At 41.3% G+C, this 20,245-nt stretch overlaps 1 protein-coding gene across 1 annotated transcript in view; it reads right to left on the reverse strand.

Moving 5' to 3' along the window:
• Positions 1-3,289: 3,289 nt before the first annotated feature.
• LOC140559791 (cytoplasmic phosphatidylinositol transfer protein 1-like) overlaps positions 3,290-20,245 on the reverse strand; it is a 59,183-nt gene continuing 42,227 nt past the window's right edge. The window contains exons 4-11 of the mRNA XM_072683423.1: positions 16,047-16,135; positions 14,472-14,479; positions 11,275-11,346; positions 6,544-6,639; positions 5,796-5,951; positions 5,035-5,098; positions 3,763-3,902; positions 3,290-3,380 (exon numbers count right to left, since the gene is read on the reverse strand). Of these exons, the coding sequence (XP_072539524.1) occupies positions 3,375-3,380; positions 3,763-3,902; positions 5,035-5,098; positions 5,796-5,951; positions 6,544-6,639; positions 11,275-11,346; positions 14,472-14,479; positions 16,047-16,135 (631 nt within the window). The 3' untranslated portion in view covers positions 3,290-3,374. The remainder of the gene's footprint in view (positions 3,381-3,762; positions 3,903-5,034; positions 5,099-5,795; positions 5,952-6,543; positions 6,640-11,274; positions 11,347-14,471; positions 14,480-16,046; positions 16,136-20,245) is intronic.

Here is a 20,245-nt window from a genome sequence, read left to right on the forward strand (position 1 = left end):
TTCTTTACTCATCTCATGGTTCTGTTTTTGTGCTGAACTAAGACGGCCTGATCTGGCCATGCTGGTCAGTTGTTTAAAATGTTCTCCACTTGTAAGTGATGTAGCGGACAGTGGAACGGCTGACTTCTGAGTGTTCTGAGATCTTTGTAAACCCCTTCCCAGACTCCTCTGCATCTCCACTCTTCTTTCTGAAGGCCTCAGATAGCTCTGGATCTGGCCATGGTGATCTTCTTCACCCCTCACTTCAACCATCAATCAGATCAGACCAGACTAAACATCTGAGGTTTAAATAAGACTCCAGACTCCTCCAGAAGAATCCTCTCCAACCATGTTCTGATCATCTGCAGCTGATGTTCTGCTCCTGATTCGAACATTTTCCTCACAGGAAAATTCCATTTTATAAACGATGATTAAAGATGTTTCTTCAGGTTTGTGAGTTTAGTTAGATTTCCTCCATCTCTCAGTGCTGATCACATAAAGATCAAAGCGTCCAGATGTTTAGATATGTTAAAAAAAACAAGGTTTTCATGGGGTGTCCTAATTGTTTCATATGACTGTACTGCTGGAAAAACAGAAAGCTCTGTATGTTCCATTTTGTTGACATCATTAAAATAACCAAAGCAACTAAACTGATCAAACAGATCTTGATCATCAGAACTAAAACACTGAACTGCTTCCTGGATAAGAGAATTTGGATGTGAACACTCATGCAGTTGTAAGGACTCAAGTAGCAGCATGGTCAAGTTTTTTTTTTCTGTTTTCTCTCTTTTTTGTCAAAAATGGCTCTGGGCTCAAGTTAGAATATCTCATTCAAGGTGCTTCAGACTGATTTAAAACACAGCAGTCGTTTATCACTAATGAAAAAGAAGCAAATAACGCTAAATATCTCTACTAATCATTCAACTAAGGAACTTAAACTAAGAATTAAACCATTAAACGTTAGGAGATTTTGGTATACAGACATATTTACTTGGTTTGTTATTTATTTATTTACACTTGCATGCAGAGGCACTGTTGGAGCCACTGTTTCAGTTAGAGCATGCTCAGTTTCACTTTGATGCACTTTAATCTTTATAAAACAACCTAACCGAACTCGCATTCGCCAGCAATCCCTGCCTCTTAAATGCATATGCACATGGCTTTAGCCTGTGAACAGTCCATGCAGCTTGTAATAAACCCCATCTATATTTGTTTCCCAGGGGAAAGAGCAGCTACTTCAGTAAGCACTGAAAGAGTGCAGCCAAAAACAACGCATGTCCATGGCTCACGCTCTCCCCCTTCTAGCTCTCCCTCTTGTCAAGAATGTGCACAAACTTGCTAAGTTGAACAACAACAAAAAAAGTTAAATGGAAAGTATATATTTTAAGATATTTCCTTGTGCAAGTGCATCTAGTATTTTGGAGTTGGAAGCAAAGTCATCAGGCATCCAGAGACATCAGCGACGGTTAGGCTCATAAGGCTACTTTTGATTTTCTTCACACATGCAGACAATAATCTCCTCTCAGCAATGTGGACATGTATGATTTCCTCTTGAACATCTAGACCCACTGACCTCCAGGCTAAGTGTGTTTATCTATATATCTGAGATGTGAAAAAAGTCAAAAAATCAAAGAGCATACAGTGGATTTCAAGCAAAGACGAATAGTATGTAAGACGCAAGATGATGCCCTGAAATACAGCCTGTTTCCCATGATTTACGATGATCTACCACTGTTAAAAGTATACGTTCCTGAGAAGAGTTTGGAGGTTCTTCCATTTAAAACTGTGGAGGAACCTCTTAAGGTGAACCTTCAATTAACCTTTTTCATACTGAAGAACCTCCAAAAAGTTTCTCAAGGATCTTATACTTTTAACAGTATATATGTGTATGACATGATCATATATAAACTCTTCAAATAGAAGTAGATTCACATTTTTAGATCTACAGGTTTTCTACTTGTGAAGTTTCGAGGATACATCTGTGAAACTGGTCACTGGATTGTCAGATGTGCTGCCTCTGTAATCTGACAGGCAACAGAAGGTGCTTTCATGCTTTTGCCCAACATCATAACTGTGTCAGCCAAGGCCCATAGAGAAATATGAATTTACATTTTGTGCACTTGCTGCACCAGAAGTAGATCTCAGCTGTATTGGCGCTAATACTGACCTTATTAAATGGATCAGATATGGACAGATTTCTTACTCATACTGTAAGGGTTTACAACCACAACCAGCAATTCCATTTTATAATTCTTCGAAAGCAATATGGGTTAAAATGTGCACGCACATTAAAATGAATTTTGGTGTTTGACCATGTCCACTGTTTAACATTATCCTCTTTATATTTGTGTTTATGTATTTTACTACAATTGGCTTGAGATATCAGAATCAGAGAAGTTGGGTGGAGAAGTTGCCACTGTGGATCTGAGGCTCTGAGAGCTTTCTCTATTTCCTGACATGGGTGGTTGAAAGGCTGGGACCTATGAAGACCTGAGAAGCATTTTGATTGGTCTGGAGTTGCATGTGTTCCATCTTGATTGAACAAAAACATGAGAGAGATACTCCGAAGTGAGTTCTATCTGAATTGTAACAAGGTGTAATTTATGTGTCTGCAGGCGAGGACTGAGGCTAATTTCTTTAAAATGACTTTTCACCTTAATCCATAGCTGTGCTTGGGGATATCTGCTTTGCAGTTGCTAAGGCAACCATTTTTAGGCCACAGGTGGATAGTCACCTAATTGATTGGGATGGTTTCATTGTAAAATAAAGGGAAAAGTATAAGCAGGTACTCTGTTGAGCCTCCACAAGTAGTCTTCATGCCAAGAGAACTGAATGCCGTAATATAACGTCATTGATTGATGCTTTGAAACCTTGAAAAAAAAAAAAAAAACAAACAAAACAATGGGCAGGAAGCCCATTTATAGGGTCAGAGTTGAGATCTGCTAGGGTATGACCTCTAGGAACTGGAGTCTACTATTATTACAGGAACAAGTGGAATGAGTGGAGCTCATGATGAACTGTGTTTAGATGATCCTGATTGAAGGAAGAAAGTCAGGGGGAGGCGGGTCCCAAACCAAATCACTCCATCTGAGTGGATTCAGGGCTGAGGGAGGAGTGATTCTCTGCAGGACCGGAGGCAGGAGCAGACTCGGATTGGACGGGCTCAGACAGAGTGAGGGTTTCTGGGGCGGATTTCTTGCGAGGGCGGTCTTTAGGAACGGAGAGGAACTCTGGGGCGTCGGTGTAGAGTGGGGTGGACGGGGCGCTGGCCGGACCGTTAGGAGCCAGGGACGAGAGCGTCGTCTCACCGATGGAAATGGACGGAGGGAACATTCCGATCTTCTGGTTGGTGGCCTCCTGGATCGTACGCTCAAACTCTCTCACCTCATCCATTGTCATGTCTTAAAAAAAAAGAAAAAAGAAATTTACAGTGGGTCGTCAAAACTGTGGCTGGGATTATCAGTGTAAGAGCATTACTGTAATGATCATGGAGGAGGTTGCAAAAAGCCACAATAGTCAAAGCTGACTGTTAGCCTTCTCAAAACAAACAGAGCAAACAAACAAAAAACACGTATCTTTATTATGCTGAACAATTCGTACATGCCTCAGTTACTGGTAGTTAATGGTGTCTGAATGATGGGACAGTCTATAAATGAGCGAGATCTTGATGTACCGCTTTTTAACTGAGGTGAACTAAGAGGAATCCTTACTGAATGTGTGAGTAAGGGCTGAAGGGTAGACCTCGCTAAGGTAGAGGATACTTAAAAAGAAATCAACACATACGCTGACTTTATCAAGGGTCTCTAAGCCATCCGGAGATGGAGATGAATTGGTGGAATGCTCTTGCTGGTCATGGCAAACTTTAATGTTGGTTTTCTCATGCATTTGCCTCTCGTACTCCCGGACGTCGTCCAAAGTCATATCTGCAAAAAGGGAGGGGGCGAAAACCATGGGTACCTTCGGTAACGGACACTGAGGGGGGTGCGTGGTGGCGTTAGGGGTTAGTTGGAGAGCTTGAATGTTAAGGGTTGTACCAGGAGAGCGAGTGCAAGGGAACCGAGGTGGATGTGACACGCAGAGTTGAGGGTGAGAGGATGTTAGATCTAGCCCTTTGAACCTTGCTGGGCTGGGGTGAGGCCTCAGCGTGAAAGCTAGCTGAGAGGTTAGTCAAGCAGGGTCAGGACGGGCAGGAGGAAGAGGGAGAGGAGGTGAACTGTGCAAAGGGGTGCCAAACCTGAGGGTGGGGGATAGATACTACCCCTTAAACTCAGCAGAGAAGGAGTTTGGTTGATCAAACAAAGGGCAACATTGCAAGAAAAAACTAACCCAAACAGAAAGGTATCATGGCTTCAGACAGAAAGGGTCTTCCATCATGCAGACACAGATGTTAGTTTTCAAATAATGGAAGAATGATGAATCATCACAAGCTATTTCACAGATATCGAAGGATAGAATTTCTTTTAAAATTATTAATCATAACATGTAAAAAAAGTAGCCTTTTCCTTCAGAGTTAGCAAGTTTCACTGCGCCTACCTGCTGCACTAGGGTCTACACTTAAACAGTGTTTAAGTGTATAACAGTGTTTAATTATTTTTATAATTATTCCTGTAGCAGAAACAATGCTTTTCTTTCTCCTGTTCATTATGAAAAGCTCCTGGAGTAGGCCAGTGTTTAAATGTATGATCTGAGAATACCAACATCAGCCAATTCACATGCTTGAAATTTTGCTCGAAAAAACCTCTCTCTCTCAGAGCAGCTTTAATGGACCTTTAATATGATTATTGGACCCAAAGGAATAGGGACCACAGCAGATAGAGTACACACACACAGAGAGGAACACAGCGATTACTATAAATATCTATTTAAAAAAAAAGTGGAGTGTTAGAGAGAATGAAACTCTATGGTCAGTTGAACCCAAAGGAAAGCAGGCACAAGCAGTGAACCACAGAGAGCGTCCATAGCACTAGATATATCTACCAACATGCAGAGATGTTAAATAATTAAGTATTAGAGCCAAGAGCACGACCAGCACATCCAGGCCTGCTTCAAACATACCGATCCATTCATCCACCCAGGCAAAGGCCTGCCTGTGGCCCAGCAACAGCACGTCCCGCACCACCTGCAGGGATGAAGAGGAAAAGAAAAAAAAAAAAAAAAGGAGAGACAACAGAGTCGGGGTAAGAGGAACAGAGTTTCAGAGAGGAAACAGTGGGGTATGTGACTGTCTAAAAGTTTGTGGACACTCCTTCTAATGATTGCATTTAGCTACTTTAGGTTGCACACATTGCGGACACAGATGTGCAAATACACACAAACAGCTTGTTTAGTCCCTGTAGAGAAGTACTGCCAATAGAATAAGACTCCTTGGAGCAGAAAAACCTGGACCAATCGGCACCATACCTCTAATGCCAGGGTGGGCAAGAGGGGTATAGGCGTAAGTCCCCCAGCATTGAGCTGTGGAGCAGTGGAAGAACTGTGTTCTCTGGAATGATGGTGGTGGAGCTCCATCCAGTACTTTTTGGATGAGCTGGGGAGTTGAGGATGAGGTGGGGTGGTGATCACCCAACATCCTGACCTCACTAAAGCTCTTGTGGCTGAATGCAATCAAATCCTCCCAGCAATGCTCTAAAATCTAGAAGAAAGTCTTCTCTGAACAGTGGAGACCGTTACCCCAACGAAAGCAGGATCAACTCTTTTTAATACCCTTGATTTCAAAAGAAATAATGAATGAGGTGTCCCAATACTTTTGTCCCCAAAGTGTATTTTTACAGTAACGTCAAACCGTTTTCAAAAACATGAACTGCCACGTCTCATACCTTGTGCACAAACTGCTCGACGCGTGTCTGGAGGCCCCACACCTCGAACTTGACAGTGACGAGTTTGTAGGAGCACATGATGGGGTCTTGTGTGTCCCGCCAGCCCTCCTGCAGCACGCCACGGGACGTCTTCTCCGATTTAAAATAGCGCAGGTCCTGCTTATTCACACACATTTTGATCATTAGCTCTTGATGTTCTAAGTACACAACATGAGTATCAGCCTGGTTCTGACTTACTATGTACCTGGGAGAACGAAATGCAGGGCTATTTCAGCAGTCCACTTGCAACCTTAGATTTTATAGTGATGAACATTTAAGCAGTAATGACCCCATTCATGTCTATAATTACATTTATTATGCTAATTTAATGCCTTAAAACTTGAGCAGTGTGGTCTGAAGTGATCGAAGTTTGGATATTTTGAACATGCCTGGGATGAACATCTAACATTGGGCACGAAAATGTTTTTGATTACATATACTTTCAGTCCTGTGTGATGGAGACACTAGATTTTAGGGGCTCAGAGTGGCTCAGTGGTCCAATGTGCTGCCACTATGTACCAAAATTGGAAGTATATATATATATATATATATATATATATATATAAAACTCACTTTTTAGCCATAAGGTTTGATACACTCTTAACAATAGGTGCTTGTAATGATGCCATATTAGGCAAGAGAATATCTGGAGCATAAGAACTGTAGATATGGACAGTAATGGGTCAAAAAAGAAGTTTACACTCCTCACCTCTGACTCTTTGTAGTAGCGCTCTGGAATCTCGTCATACGCAATGTCTACAAAACACACTTCTCTCTCCTGGTCCTTCAGCTCACTGTCAAAGATCTGCACACAGAAGAGACGCATACACTCAGAGACAGCCACTTACTAAAGCATGGATACACACAATGGCTCAAAGTGGAGGGTAAAATTAGACGGAGAGCTTTGAGGCAGGGTGGCACAAAACTAAGCGGAAAAATAATAGAACTGAGTTTTGCATAAATACAGAATTACAAACCTGCACAACAGAATAGCACTGCCCCCCCCGAGGAGAGTAATCACAGAGAGATCTGTAACTGTAATTAAAGTAAAAGGCCCTGGGCTACATCCAATTAGTCGACATTATCCTCACCAAGCCCTTTAGGTTACTTCTTTAGTGGTTCCACTAGGGGGAGTTGTGGGCTAAATGTTTTTACACTCCACACGCTCACTATTACATAACAGATACTGATGCTGCTCAGAGGATGCTTGGGACTGGCAAGTATACTTACAGGTTCTAGGTTTGATTTTGCAATCTGGTTGTGGTTCCAGAATGCAGCACACTCAGATAATAGACACCACTGTCAAATTATGAATATACCTCTTAGTATGCGAAATTTAAATCTAAATGCAATAGTCTTTCATGTATTTCTCCAATCAAGAGGGTCTGGATCTGCAGACGCTACCCTCTATTAGGGAAGCTGAAGTCTCCTGAAGCATGTCTTCCACAGTAAATGTGTGCACAAGCAGTGTAAAGCTGATGTAATGGGCCTGGTTATAAAAGTGCCAGAGAGAAGCTGTAAGTGTGTCTCAGTGGGGGCAGTGTGCTCACTCTAGCGAGCTGGTGTTATCACACTGTGCTTCAGGGGAAGAATGACGACACACACACACACACACACAGAGGGAAAGGGAGGAAGACGGCGAAAGAGAAGTGAAGAAGACAGTTCAACAGGTTCAGACTGAGTGTAAAGCTCGCTACTGCCCCAGAAAATTCTCTGATGGTCTGTGTATGATGAAAAACACTAGCAGTCAATGAGTGCCTGCGAACGTGAGGATGACACATCGTGAAGTTAAAATAGACTACTAACTAAAGCATGTTTAAAGTCAAGTTAACATTAATCCATTAATCCTGCATATCCAGCCCAGGCCTGATCATGTGACTGGGGTTCGTTGTAGCTCAGGGCTGCCCAGGGCTTCTTCAAAGCATTTTGGGACTAAGAGGATTCCTACAAGGTCGAACGAGCATCACACTGAATGTTCTCTCTGCTATTTAACGCACCATTATGTGAGAATTGGTGAGTCTTTCTCCTCTGGAAATGTACACCCCTAGGGGCATGCTTTTTACGTGCATTTCTGGACAAGCTGAGAGATAAAGGGGCATCTGAAGTGAGAGAAGTATGTGGACGCAGGCAGCAGAGTAATATTACACTCACTGGTACTGCACTAATCTGTGGACATGGAGAGCCCCCAATCAATATGCTAGCAAGACTATTCACAAGAGAGAGAGAGAGAGGGAGAGGGAGAGGGAGTGAGAGTGTGTGCGACAGAGAGATAGTAGCGGGATAAGGAGTGTGCAGGGTGTGAGTGATCAGGTTGCACTGAAGGACAAATGTCACCCAATCTTTCAGAAGGAATGTACAGAGAAAAGAATTCCTAAGGAGGGAAAGTACAGGACAGAATCTCTCTCGCTCTCTCACTCACTTACAAACAAACACATGATTTTACAACAACAATATGTATAATATGTCTTATTTACACCATGAACCACGGAACCAAAACATTATGACCTCACAGAGAAGATTATTGACTATGTCATAACATGAGAAGGGCTGGTTTGTTATGGTCAGAGTCAGAGCTCCTCCAAAACCTCAAGGCTTGTTGTGAGGGCGGGGTCCTGGTCAGCAGTGGTGAGCACCTACCAGCAGTGATCTTGGACAGGAGAGACAAACCACAACCATTAAGAGGGTGTTAAAGGCCCCAACACTCACTGTTTCATGAGAGTATAGCAGGATATCCCCGTCAGGGCGGGACCTACAGAAGAGCTACTGTGGCATTACAAATGACAGACATGTTTAGTGAGTCATTACACACACACACACACACATGGGTGACCTCCCATGCTAACCCATGTTCACCACTGAGAGCACCTACAGTACGTAGGCAAGCATTGAAAGTGGATCTTGGAGTACTTACAGTAGACTAACAGTATCTGCTGTAACGTATCATGGGACACCTTTGTATTGCAGGAATAACAGCATATTTTTTCAGGATTTTATCATTACTCCCACTCCCACAGTTAATTTGCATGGTATCATGATTGGGGCATGGCTAACGAAGTATTCACTGCAATGCATAACAAAACAGTATATAGCAGAAGGAGAAGGATCACCAAACTACTGATACACTCTTAGTTAGTGTATTTAATGATTTGGGGAATCAGAAACTAAAAATGAATGCTTCTGCCCTTTCAGCTTTATTAAACGAAACAGAGATTTCACAAAGTCAGCACCATTTTGTTGGTCTTGTAGGTCAACCCTCCTTTTCACAGGCCAGGACATTTGTGCCCCAAAAAAACTCTTCACATGTGCTCATTATTTCCATAACGTGAGCTCATTATTTTCACTACTTCATGATCTCTTTTCACTCAGTGTCTCTGAGAAAATGATTACTGTGAAGGGCAATCTGCTCATTAAACTGATATCACATGTTTACCCTGCTGTCGGCCAGACTTGGGGCAGTCGAGGCACTTTACCGAGGCGTTTAACAGCCTTAGCCACATGGAGATAACGATAAAACGAGAATAAGGGACTCTTAGAGATCTTAGAGAGGGGGTAAACCTGTGCACTAGGTCAAATGCCAGGTCATTGTAGAACAGACAACACTGGCTTGGGTCCTTTGGAACTGTGTCACGATCTGATTGTACTTTAATATGATTCAAAACCCCCAAGCGTCTTCTTCCGATTAGCCAATGCCAATGAGTGACTGCCATCTGCCAAAGCATTGCCTTACATTTACATGTACATTTATGGCATTCGGCCGGCTCTCTTATTTAGGAGTCTTGCCCAGGGACTCATTCTGGTGTAGTGTGATAAGGAAAGAGGAAAACAATGACACTGTGTACTAAACACAGAAAAAGGTAAGAAACGTGCAGCAGGGCTAATAGCAGCAGCTTTCTCTTTGTTATTTGAAATTGGCAGCTGTTTATATGCTGCTCTTTGCCACGGCTGAATGATATGGACACACACTCTTATGGGACTCCTTCCATAGCAACATGCCAAAGCTGTGTGCTTCATTATTATGATATTCTTTGGTGAAGATGAGAAACAGTAAGCTCTGTTTATGTATGTGTTCCTGTAGTTCTCACTCTAAACGTGTGTAAATGTGTGAGAGAGACGCTGTTCGGTTACTGAGCTAAAATGAAGCTCTATTACAAAGTATTTTTAGCTTGACAGACTGTGTCTTCTTCATAATTGGGTCAGATTTATTCTGCCAATTTAAAACTCACTGAAAGAAAAGCTGAGATTAAAACTGTTTCTTTATTTATTAAAAAGTCTTACTGCAGTGTTTTCCTGGCTGAGGGTGAAATCGTGTATTTATTTGTTGTTTTAAATGACCGTCCTCAGGCTCTATAAAGATCAACTCTAATGATATTTATAACACACGGTGGCGAGCGAATGTATGTATGCAGCACTGTACTTTCCAATTAAAATTTGCTAAATTTGAATTTTTTTAATATAAAGTTTTAATATGAATTTGCTTCTTTGTAACAAAGATTAAGTTTTAATGGGTTAACAAGTGAACTGAGTGTGATATGATTAAAATCTCTACATTATGCAGCAACTGTAGCTTAAAACAGTAGCTTCAGGATCATGCTGATGCTCCACTGACTGTAACAGGGAGAACGGTGGCTCTGGCATTCCCACTCTTCCCATCGCTGCTACTGCACTGTGGGACTTTGTTGGAGCTGCCGGAGAACCTCTCTCCAGAACTGTCAGTGTAACGCTGCGTAACCTGAGTCATATTAGTGAAAAATCCTGTAGTACTAGTCTACCGCCTCAGCCCACATGCTTCTCTTCTTCTAGAGCTCTCAGCTCGTCCAGAAATGCATGTTTACAGCTAACCATGAGGGGGGCGCTCAATGCATGATTCGTATTTCACACAGTGGAGTAAATGTAAATTACACTCTCTACCTGTACGGGGAGCTCAGGAGCAAATAAATAACAATTCTCCCCTAATGCTGCTTTAAAAATGTTTGGGACACACTGTCTGCCTATAAGCAGATCTCCCGGCATTCGGACACTGATTTCTGTCCTGTAGTCGTTCTAGTCTTTTTTCCAGATGTGCTTTCAGGAGAGGCTCTTAGTGCTACTGTGACAAATGGTCTGAAGCATCCGTTCACTGTATACTGGCAGAACGATTACTTAATGCAGAAATCAATTCAGGGGAGCACGTAAGACACACACACACACACACAGATGAATAAGGATCTGACACTCAGCTGAACTCTATATGCCCTGACAGAGGAGAAAAAAGGCAAAAGAGAGAGACTGAAGTGAAAAGCAAAATAATAAAAAAAGGAGTGTGTGTGTGTGTGTGTACGGGAGCTGAGACTGACAAAACACTTTAAAGCAATGTGAGAAATAAGGGAGGAGCATCAAAAAAATCACACACATCTACACAAACAAACACATACATGCATGTGTGACCAACCGATATACTCACATTGTCATTGCATCCTTTATTGTCCTCGTACTTGGTTTCTATATGGATGGAGAACTTTGGCAAAAACGAACACTGAAAGAGAGAGAAGAGGAGGAGTTGGTTAAGATGGGATCCGTACTCTCTTCAGACCTTCTTGTCTGATATCCCACGTTTGTCATTGACATTTACGGCATGTAGCTGATGCTCTTATCCAGAGGAGGGCCAATGTAGTCTTATTGGTGTAGCGCAGCACAGTCACCCAGACCGGGAATCAAGCCCCAGTCTCCCATGTGCGCCACACCAACCACCACACCTTCTTACATATAAACTTACGAAAGCTGATCTAAGATCAGCTCTTCCTGGCTGGTTTACACCCTGGTAATGGCATGACCAAGCTGATGGATGGTTTGTGACCCAGCAACTCAATTTTTGCAATGTTTTTGACACATGATTAGTTTTATTTCTGCTACTTCATGTGGTGTGAGGTGCTTCCATCTCCAAATGCAGCCCAAACAAACCTCTGAGCTCTACCCCTAAGCACTCAGAAAGCTCCTGAATGAGACAACGAAACTCACTGTTCTCTTTAGTTAGTATTAAAAAAAATAATAATATCAAATTCAGTATGTTTGTGTCATTTATTTGAGTTGCATTTGCTGTAAAGTGAGTTGCACTGGTATGAGATAGGGATGTCCTGATCCATTCCAGTGATTCGGGATCTGGGGCTAATTAAGGCATTTTTGACGAATCAGGTATCAGCTTTTAAGTTTCCGATCCACTACCGAGCTAACAGCTTTATTTGAACTAATAGGTGCTCCAACGTTACCCGTTAGCAGCCAACACAAAAGCTAAAGTTGGCATCTAATGCTAACTCTCCATTCCCTCTTAAATAGAGTCAGACTGGACTGTAAGATATGAAACACTATAGAGTTTAAAACAGATGTTTAAAAACAGTGATTTTACTACTGTTTACTGCTGTGGATTAGCACATCTTACCTAAACCGTTATAGCATTAATTACAGAAACACAAAGATCAGATCGCATCGGGCGTAGAACGCCTTATTCAGGACATTGCTAATACAAAATTCTAACTGTATGATAACGTTTTCAGAAAACATCATGGTTTTACAGTATCACAGTATTACATTGTTGATCTTTTTGTTATTATAATACACTGACCCTTAAAGGAATGATTTTTTTAAATTAATGGCAAAGTATTAAATGTCTCCCTTACATACATAATACAACAAAAATACATAAATAAATAAATGATGATAACCATCAGTTTTCATACCAAGGTATATCCAATAACGGTAAACCGCTGCAACCCTAGTGTGGAGTTGGCGTCAGACACAATAATTTATATAAAAAACTTCAGTCCTTTCAATTTCAGTACAAAATAAGCTGCATGATTGGTTTGTGATTCTTGCTGTCTGTTCTTTGATTCAAAGAACAGACAGTCATTATTAAATTAGGTTAACAGACCTAACAGAAATGAGCAAACGACAGACAGAGATGTGTGACCACAGCATCAGAACACCCTCAGAGAATTCCTCAAAACAAGTGTGAATTCAGTAACTTTATCCCGAGCCTGAGGTTTCTGCGTGGTCTCCTCTACGAGACCATTAAAGCTATTAATAACAGCACAGGAACAAGAAGACAGATTTCCATGGCAACCGCTTTACGACAAAGAAAGTTCTGCTGTTGCTGAAAACGACACCTTAGGAAGCGTGGGTGCCCGCTGGCATCAGGACGCGCTTAGATGGGGGTGGGAGGGAAATGGAGAGAAAAGGAACAAGACGGAGGGGGGGAAGAGAGGGACGGGGGGCGACAGAGTGAGAGAGATGGTGGAGTGATGGAGGGTTATAGGATATAGGAGAGGTAGAAAGTTACGGAGAGGAAATGAACAACTACAACAACAACAAAAAAAAAACATGACTGAAAGTGGGGACCCTCTCCCTGGTGAGTCATTTTTCCTTCCTGTTCATCTATCCGACTCCTCCCCCAACTCCCCCAATACACAGAAATAACACGGAATGACTCACTTTGAAGAGTTTTCTCCAAACTTGAAAAGTTCAAGACAAAACGGATGCATTTATCACGACACAGGGCCATTTAACAGAACCAAGAAATCTCAGTGGGTGCCGAACCACTTGACAAGAACAAACAATCCCTTTATTTAGAGAGCATGACTCAGCCCTTTAAGTAAAGTGATTACGGACGGCTCTGTTACAGCATATGCCCTGCGAATACAACCCGTGTACCATATGTCATACACGTCTATGACACTGGTGCTCTGTAGGGTTGTATTGATAAACAGTCCTGTGCAAAGGTTTAGACCCCTAATCCCATTATTTAAAGTCATGTTTCTCAGCAGTGAGACAGTTTTTACAGTAGAAGCAACAGATGTGATGCAGGTAAACACAAATCAGTAAAATCCAGTAAAAAGGAGAAACAAGAGCTTCTCATTCTGAAGGAAGTAGTGAGATTTTGTCGGTGAGCTAGTCTGAAGAGCAGAGCTCAGTTCCTCCAGGTTTCTCCTGGACGCCCCCCAGTCCAGCCAGCACAGCGTGGAGGATGTGTTCACCTCCATCAGCAGCAGCAGCAGCAGCAGCAGCTCACCTGATTTACCATCATTAAACCCTGATTTACCACCAAGCCAGGTGTTGATCTGAGGAGAACTCTGAATAATACTCCATAAGACTCCATGAGGAGAACTTTGGAGATGTTCTAATGATGAACACAGTGATGGAGAACCTCCACCACTTTCTGTAGGAGTGTTATTATTTTTATTTATTATTATTGTGTTTATTCGGATATCAGTGATTTACTGAGCAGATGAACACCTACTGATGTTCACTGCATTACACAGATTCCAAAGTAAATTGGTATTACAGTTGATAATCACACTGTAAAATTGTCAGTAGTGGTGGCAGTATGGCAAAAATCCAATATCACAGTATTTTGACAGCAGATAAAATTCTAAATTTGCTGAATTTCATTTAACTTGTTCTTCACTCAGAATTGATAAAGTACTGACGGAATCCACAATGCGCTCATATAAGCATATAGTTTTTTAAAGAACTACATTTATCATTACAATGGTAACATTGTGGCCTATTGTCCAACTTCATTTTTGCTTGAGTATGCACTGTTTCAGGTAAAGTCACTAGCAGCACACAATGGCGCTGCAGTTCAGAAGAGACAGAATGTAAACTTACTGTGTATTCTGTAGACGGATGAGGGAGGCGGAGCAGGATCAGGAGCAGACATGAGCAAACAACAGAGCAGAAAACAGGATCAGAATTTTAACTTCCAGCAGAGCATCACGAATAGACAAATTCACAAGGTGGATTTTAGCAAGACCGGTTGTCAAATGGGTAATGGGAAAGACCCGATTCCAGTCTGTGTTGCCATTTGGAGAACATTTTGGCAGAGGTGAAGATTTGCTGATCTATATACGTTCTGAAGTGACTGTACAGCAGTACTCTCAACTTCTGACTGGGTTTCAGACAAAAACCTTTTCGTTAATACCTTCTGATTATTTATAGGGATTAGCATCTCCTGATTATACGCCTTCATAGTCAGCATGCATGAAGAAAGGCAGTGGAAAAATTCATTCACACTTAGAGACATCTGCATCACTAAAACAGAGCCAGGGAAGATTTCATTAATTCCTCTAATGCTTCCTGATGTCTGCTGCCAGAGATCTTCATCCCATTTCACTGCTCGCGGATATGGGACGTGGTGTGGCATTTCCACTTGCAGAAGCATCAAGAGCATTTTGAAGAGGAGGTACTGTATATGAGGACACAGTACAAATCATAAGGATTTTTGGCCCAGAAATTGAGATTTGTGATCACTCGCAGGACTGATATACTGTATGTAAGTGTACATCAGGGATGAGTTCAGCTTATTCTCTCGTGTCTCTTCGCTGATGCTCAATAGATTATACATCATAATGGGGAGATTCTGTATATAACTGAGGTGTAACTCACATTGTTGGCTTCAAAGCTTATATATACACAGTACTGTGCAAAGGTTTTAGCCCTTACTGAGAAGAGAAATGGTTTAACGTAATGGGCTTATGTGCCTAAAACCCTTGCACAGTACTGTATACATCAAACAGACAGAGTTAATCTGCAAACATTGCTCTAACAATGCACTAGTCAGGCATTGTACAGCGGGGGAATCCTTAAACATCCCCAGCAATGTGGCATAATGAGTTTGTGTGTGTGCACAACATGATCTTAAAAGAGAAACGAACATACATGATTGTTTCAGTCCAAAAATATGACCGATTTAGCAAAATACACACAAACACAGACACACACAGAAACATGAGCGCGAAGAAGAACTGATAAATCAGAACAGGGAGATGACTGGAGAAACGGTAAGGATTCATCATTTCGGTGGTTAAGGTTGGAATAAGGGTTTAGAAGAAGGGTTCAGATTAGGTATAGGTGTAGATTAATGTGTAGGTTAAGATTAGGTTCAGATTAAGTTTATGTGTAGAGTTTTGTAGTTTTTGCTTCATTAAAATAACATTGGACTCGATTGGTTGATTCTTAGCTGTCTTAGAGTCGTTTCCTCAGTTGTGAATCAACTCTGACAGGACTCCCCTGTAGTATTTAACATTTACATTTATGGCATTTAGCAGACGCTCTTATCCAGAGCAACTTAAAAAAGTGCTTAGAGGTAGTGTTTCCTGTGAATGTTAAAATATGTTGGTTTACAAGACGAAACAAACGTGGACATTTTCACTGTGAGGTCAGGTTGGTCTGCATGTGTGTTACCTGTGATAGTGTAGGGGTAGTAGTTCCATGCTTTCTCAGTCACATAGAAGATTCTGGGCACCACTGCTCTTGCCCAGCTGGGCAGTTTGCTGGAAAGAAAGAGAGTTTCATTACAGCTAAATAAGAACATGAGTGTGTCAGTACTAGCCTCTAGGGCTAAATATAAAAAAAAAATCAAAATAAAACCTATATATACAGTGATTACTACGCACTGCAACTTTCTACAATGACCCCTTGAGACGAACCAGATCTCCACCACAGCCACTCACGAGGCTCTATCTATTACACAAGGCTTCCTTACCTGACCAAATACTTTCTAGTCATAAAAAGCCCTGGCAAAAGGACATAATGCAGCCTTTCACTGCAGTCGAATAGACCGCACGGCAAGAGCGCTGCCCCTGCTTCCGTAATGGATTTTTCCTCAGTAATGTAAAAGCAAAAGAAACAGTATCTCTATTACGAATAAATTTCAGGACCTGAGGTGCAATAACATCTCTCTTTCTTTCTCTCTCTCTCTCTCTCTCTCTCTCTCTCTCTCTCTCTCTCACACACACACACACACAGGTTTGTTTTTATACATAGTCAGGACATGGACCCATACATACATACACTATATGGACAAAAGTATTGGAACACCTGTTCAATTATTGTTTCTTCTGAAACCAAGGCTTTTAAAAAGAGTTTCTCCTGCTTTTGTCCAGAGAAGAAGGCTGTCTACTAGATTCTGGAGAAGCACTGGTGTGAGGATTTGATTGAATTCATTCAGGAAAGAGCGTTACTAAGGTCAGGGGCTTTATACCCCTCCTGGCATTAGGCAGCATGGTGCCAAAAGGTTCATGATGTTTATATGCTCCAGAGAGTCCTATTCTATTGGCAGTAGTTCTCTACAGGGACTAAACTATTTGGACATATAGCATCTATTATATCTATGTATGAACCTACATGTTGTAAACCTCTTTTTATGCTCAACTCTAAACCAAACACTAAACTGAAAGAATTCTGTTCTGGAAATGCACAAAAACAAACACACACCTTACAATCTCTCAGACTCTCTCACTTACATTCATACTCACACATACCCTCTTTACTTCTCTCTCACACCCCAGTCACCAACCCTTCATGAGTGATAGGGTTCATCTTCCCGACTGAATGGCTGATTCTGCTCAGGCCGTGCAGGAGAAGGTGAGAGAGAGTAAAACAGGATGGGAGAAAAAGGAAGGAATTGAAAAGAGCTGTAGATGGACTAGATTTGTTTAACCTTTCCTTCCTCCCACACACACACATAAACACAAAGGTGTGTGCCCATGTGCATCAGATTTGGGACAGAGTGTGTTCCTACCACCACAAACTCCTGTCCAGTACTCTGATGACTCAGTGGACCAAATGAAAGGATTGTTGACGGTTCGTTTGTCCAGCTGGAATTATACACTGACATCAGACAGTAATGCAGGACATTATGGACAGGGCTTGAAGACCTTGAATTTTAATTATAAGACCTACTATTCAGTACATTATAATTATTCAGTATCTACCAATTAGGCCATTCAATAAGTAATAATTAATTGGTTATTATTATAATTATTCAATAAGTACTTGTTATGCAGTATATACTAGTTATTAAGAATCTACTTGCTATTCAGTAGGTGCTAATTATTTAGTACCTACTAATAATTCCATATCTACTTAGTATTCAATAAGTACTAAATAGTATCTACTTTATGTTCAATAAGTACTAATTATGTGGAACATACTAGATGATCAGTATCTACTTGCTATTCAGTAAGTACGAGTTATTTAGTACCTGCTTAGTATTCAATAAGTATTAATTATTCTGTATATACTAACTACTCAGCATCGTCTTATTATTCAGTATCTATTTATTATTTAATAAATTCTTATTTAGTATCTACTAATTATTCAGCATCTTCTATGAAACTAACATGGAACTTAGTATGTAATATTAAGTATTTGCCCACATAAACGATGAGTAACGTTTTTCATGTGTCAGACTGGAGGTCATAATACAGTACTATGGATTTTTAAACGATACTCTAAAAGGTTTAGAAAACTGCACTGTTATAAATTTACAATGACCATCACTGAGCGTGGATCTTTACATCTGGTCAGTATCAAATTCATCCGAGGGTTAGTACCGGTGCCTACGTTAATGCAGTATATAGGAACTGGTGTCACTTTACAGTACAGAAGGAAAGACGAAGCACGCTGCCTGAACTGCAGAGAGATTTTATATAGACAGCCTGAAGATTATCCCTGGCATATGGAGTCAGCGCACACCATATCTCCAGTTCCTCCAGGTCCCAGCAGCTCCTGCTTGTTTTAACAGACTCACGCCTATTAAGGCCTGCCACTGACAGTACGTGTTTTTCGGAGTGTGTGGGTGGGCTGAGGTTGAATTCACTCTGAAACTGGCAACATCAGAAGCAATTAAATGCAACACCCTTTGAAGACGACCGTGGCTCTGGCTTCATTCCGAGAGCCGAGCCTTTAAAAAAAAAAAATACAAAAAAAACCCTCCCATTTAATTGGCAGGGAACATAACGACAGTCTCCGAGGGCAACAGCGCGGTTGTCAAGCCCACGGTTTTTCACACCAGAGCGGTTTTATTGGTGCTAGCCAAGCTTTTTTCACAGGCTGCCGATGGGGAACCAGTCCCCCTCAGTTGCAACTTCACCAAACTTATTAATCATCTCACCAACTAGACCTGGACAGTAATGATGAAGTTTCATATCAGGGCAATTTCCAAATACGTCGCAGTATCACTGTATCTGATGATGCTTAATTTAGCATTAATGAAGATATTGAACCACAGAGCAGTGCTGCTCTATGCTAAATGAATATCTTACAAACCTTCTACAGTACTGTAAACATTAACTAAACAGACGCCCAGAAAAGAAACTCGCTGTTTATTTAGTTAATCTGTATCTTTAACTGTTACTCTATTCAATCTGAAGCACCCCAGTCACTATATAAAGTTATACTGGATATAACGCTCATTAAATCCGAGCCTTATCAATAGCTGACACAATAAAAACTGGCCAAATTGGTGGTCCAGCTGGTGGAAAGGAGATTTGGGAAATCTGCCTGAATTGCCCTTCCCAAGACTCCTTGTTAATGAGGAGAAGCATTAGAAGAATCTGCAATTCTTGATATAGAGGCTCTAGTCTTGATGTCCAGGCAGAAGCAGAAGGCTCTAAAACACTAAACTGGCAGAAAATATCCCCAAATGTCTCCTGCTGCACAAGCCAAGACATTCTTCATGAGTCTGAACCTAAACCACGACACAAATTGCTCGAGCATTTCTGTGTTTAGTGTCCGTCCTATGTGTAGATACACGGACACACAGTGTCAGTGGTGCAAAGCACTGGAAGCTTTCTGTGAATACTGCAATTGTGGACAGAAATGCCCCCCACAAATGGTACGACTGGATAAACAAAGCAAGAACCATCCTAAAATAATTTAAAAGGTTCTAGTACACTAAATTGACAAAAGTATTGGGACAGCAGCTCATTCATTGTTTCTTTTAAAATCAAGGCTGTATACTGCTTTGGTTGGAGTAACTGTCTCTACTGTCCAGAAAAAAAGACTTTCTGCTAGATTCTGGAGGAGCACTGCCATGAGGATCAGCGATGAGCATTAATGAGGTCAGGATGTTGGAGGCTGTGTGTGAGAAAGTGTGCATTTGCACATCTGTGTCAGCAATGGGTACAACTTAAAATAGCTGAATGCATTTGTTAGAAGGGGTGTCCACAAACATTTGGAAATATAGTGTATATTATTACGGATTCTCTATTCTCAGGCATTATTACGATACAGTGTCCAGTACTAATCCCTGTCCTCAGCAGCAGACATTAGTAATTATTTGCTGAAGCATGTGAAAGGACAGTTATTGCACATCGAGCGCTAGGACTGGCCGGTGTGACTTGAAAATCATTACCCTGACATTTTGCAGGATGTCTGGCTTAGTCAATATAATATACAACATACTAGGACAGGAATCTGAGGAAGCTATATGAGAACACAGTAGAGCTCAGATCTTTTTATCTGCTTATGCCAAACTGGATGGAGGTCTGCAGTGATTCAATATGACACAAAGCAGCTTCAAAGACCAAGAGAAATACTTTGAAGTAAGACATGGTATTCCGCTCTAATTTCATGCTATAATAGTAAAACTGTCACCA

Source organism: Salminus brasiliensis, chromosome 7 (assembly GCF_030463535.1).
Source record: "Salminus brasiliensis chromosome 7, fSalBra1.hap2, whole genome shotgun sequence".
In the NCBI taxonomy this organism is placed as follows: Eukaryota; Metazoa; Chordata; class Actinopteri; order Characiformes; family Bryconidae; genus Salminus; species Salminus brasiliensis.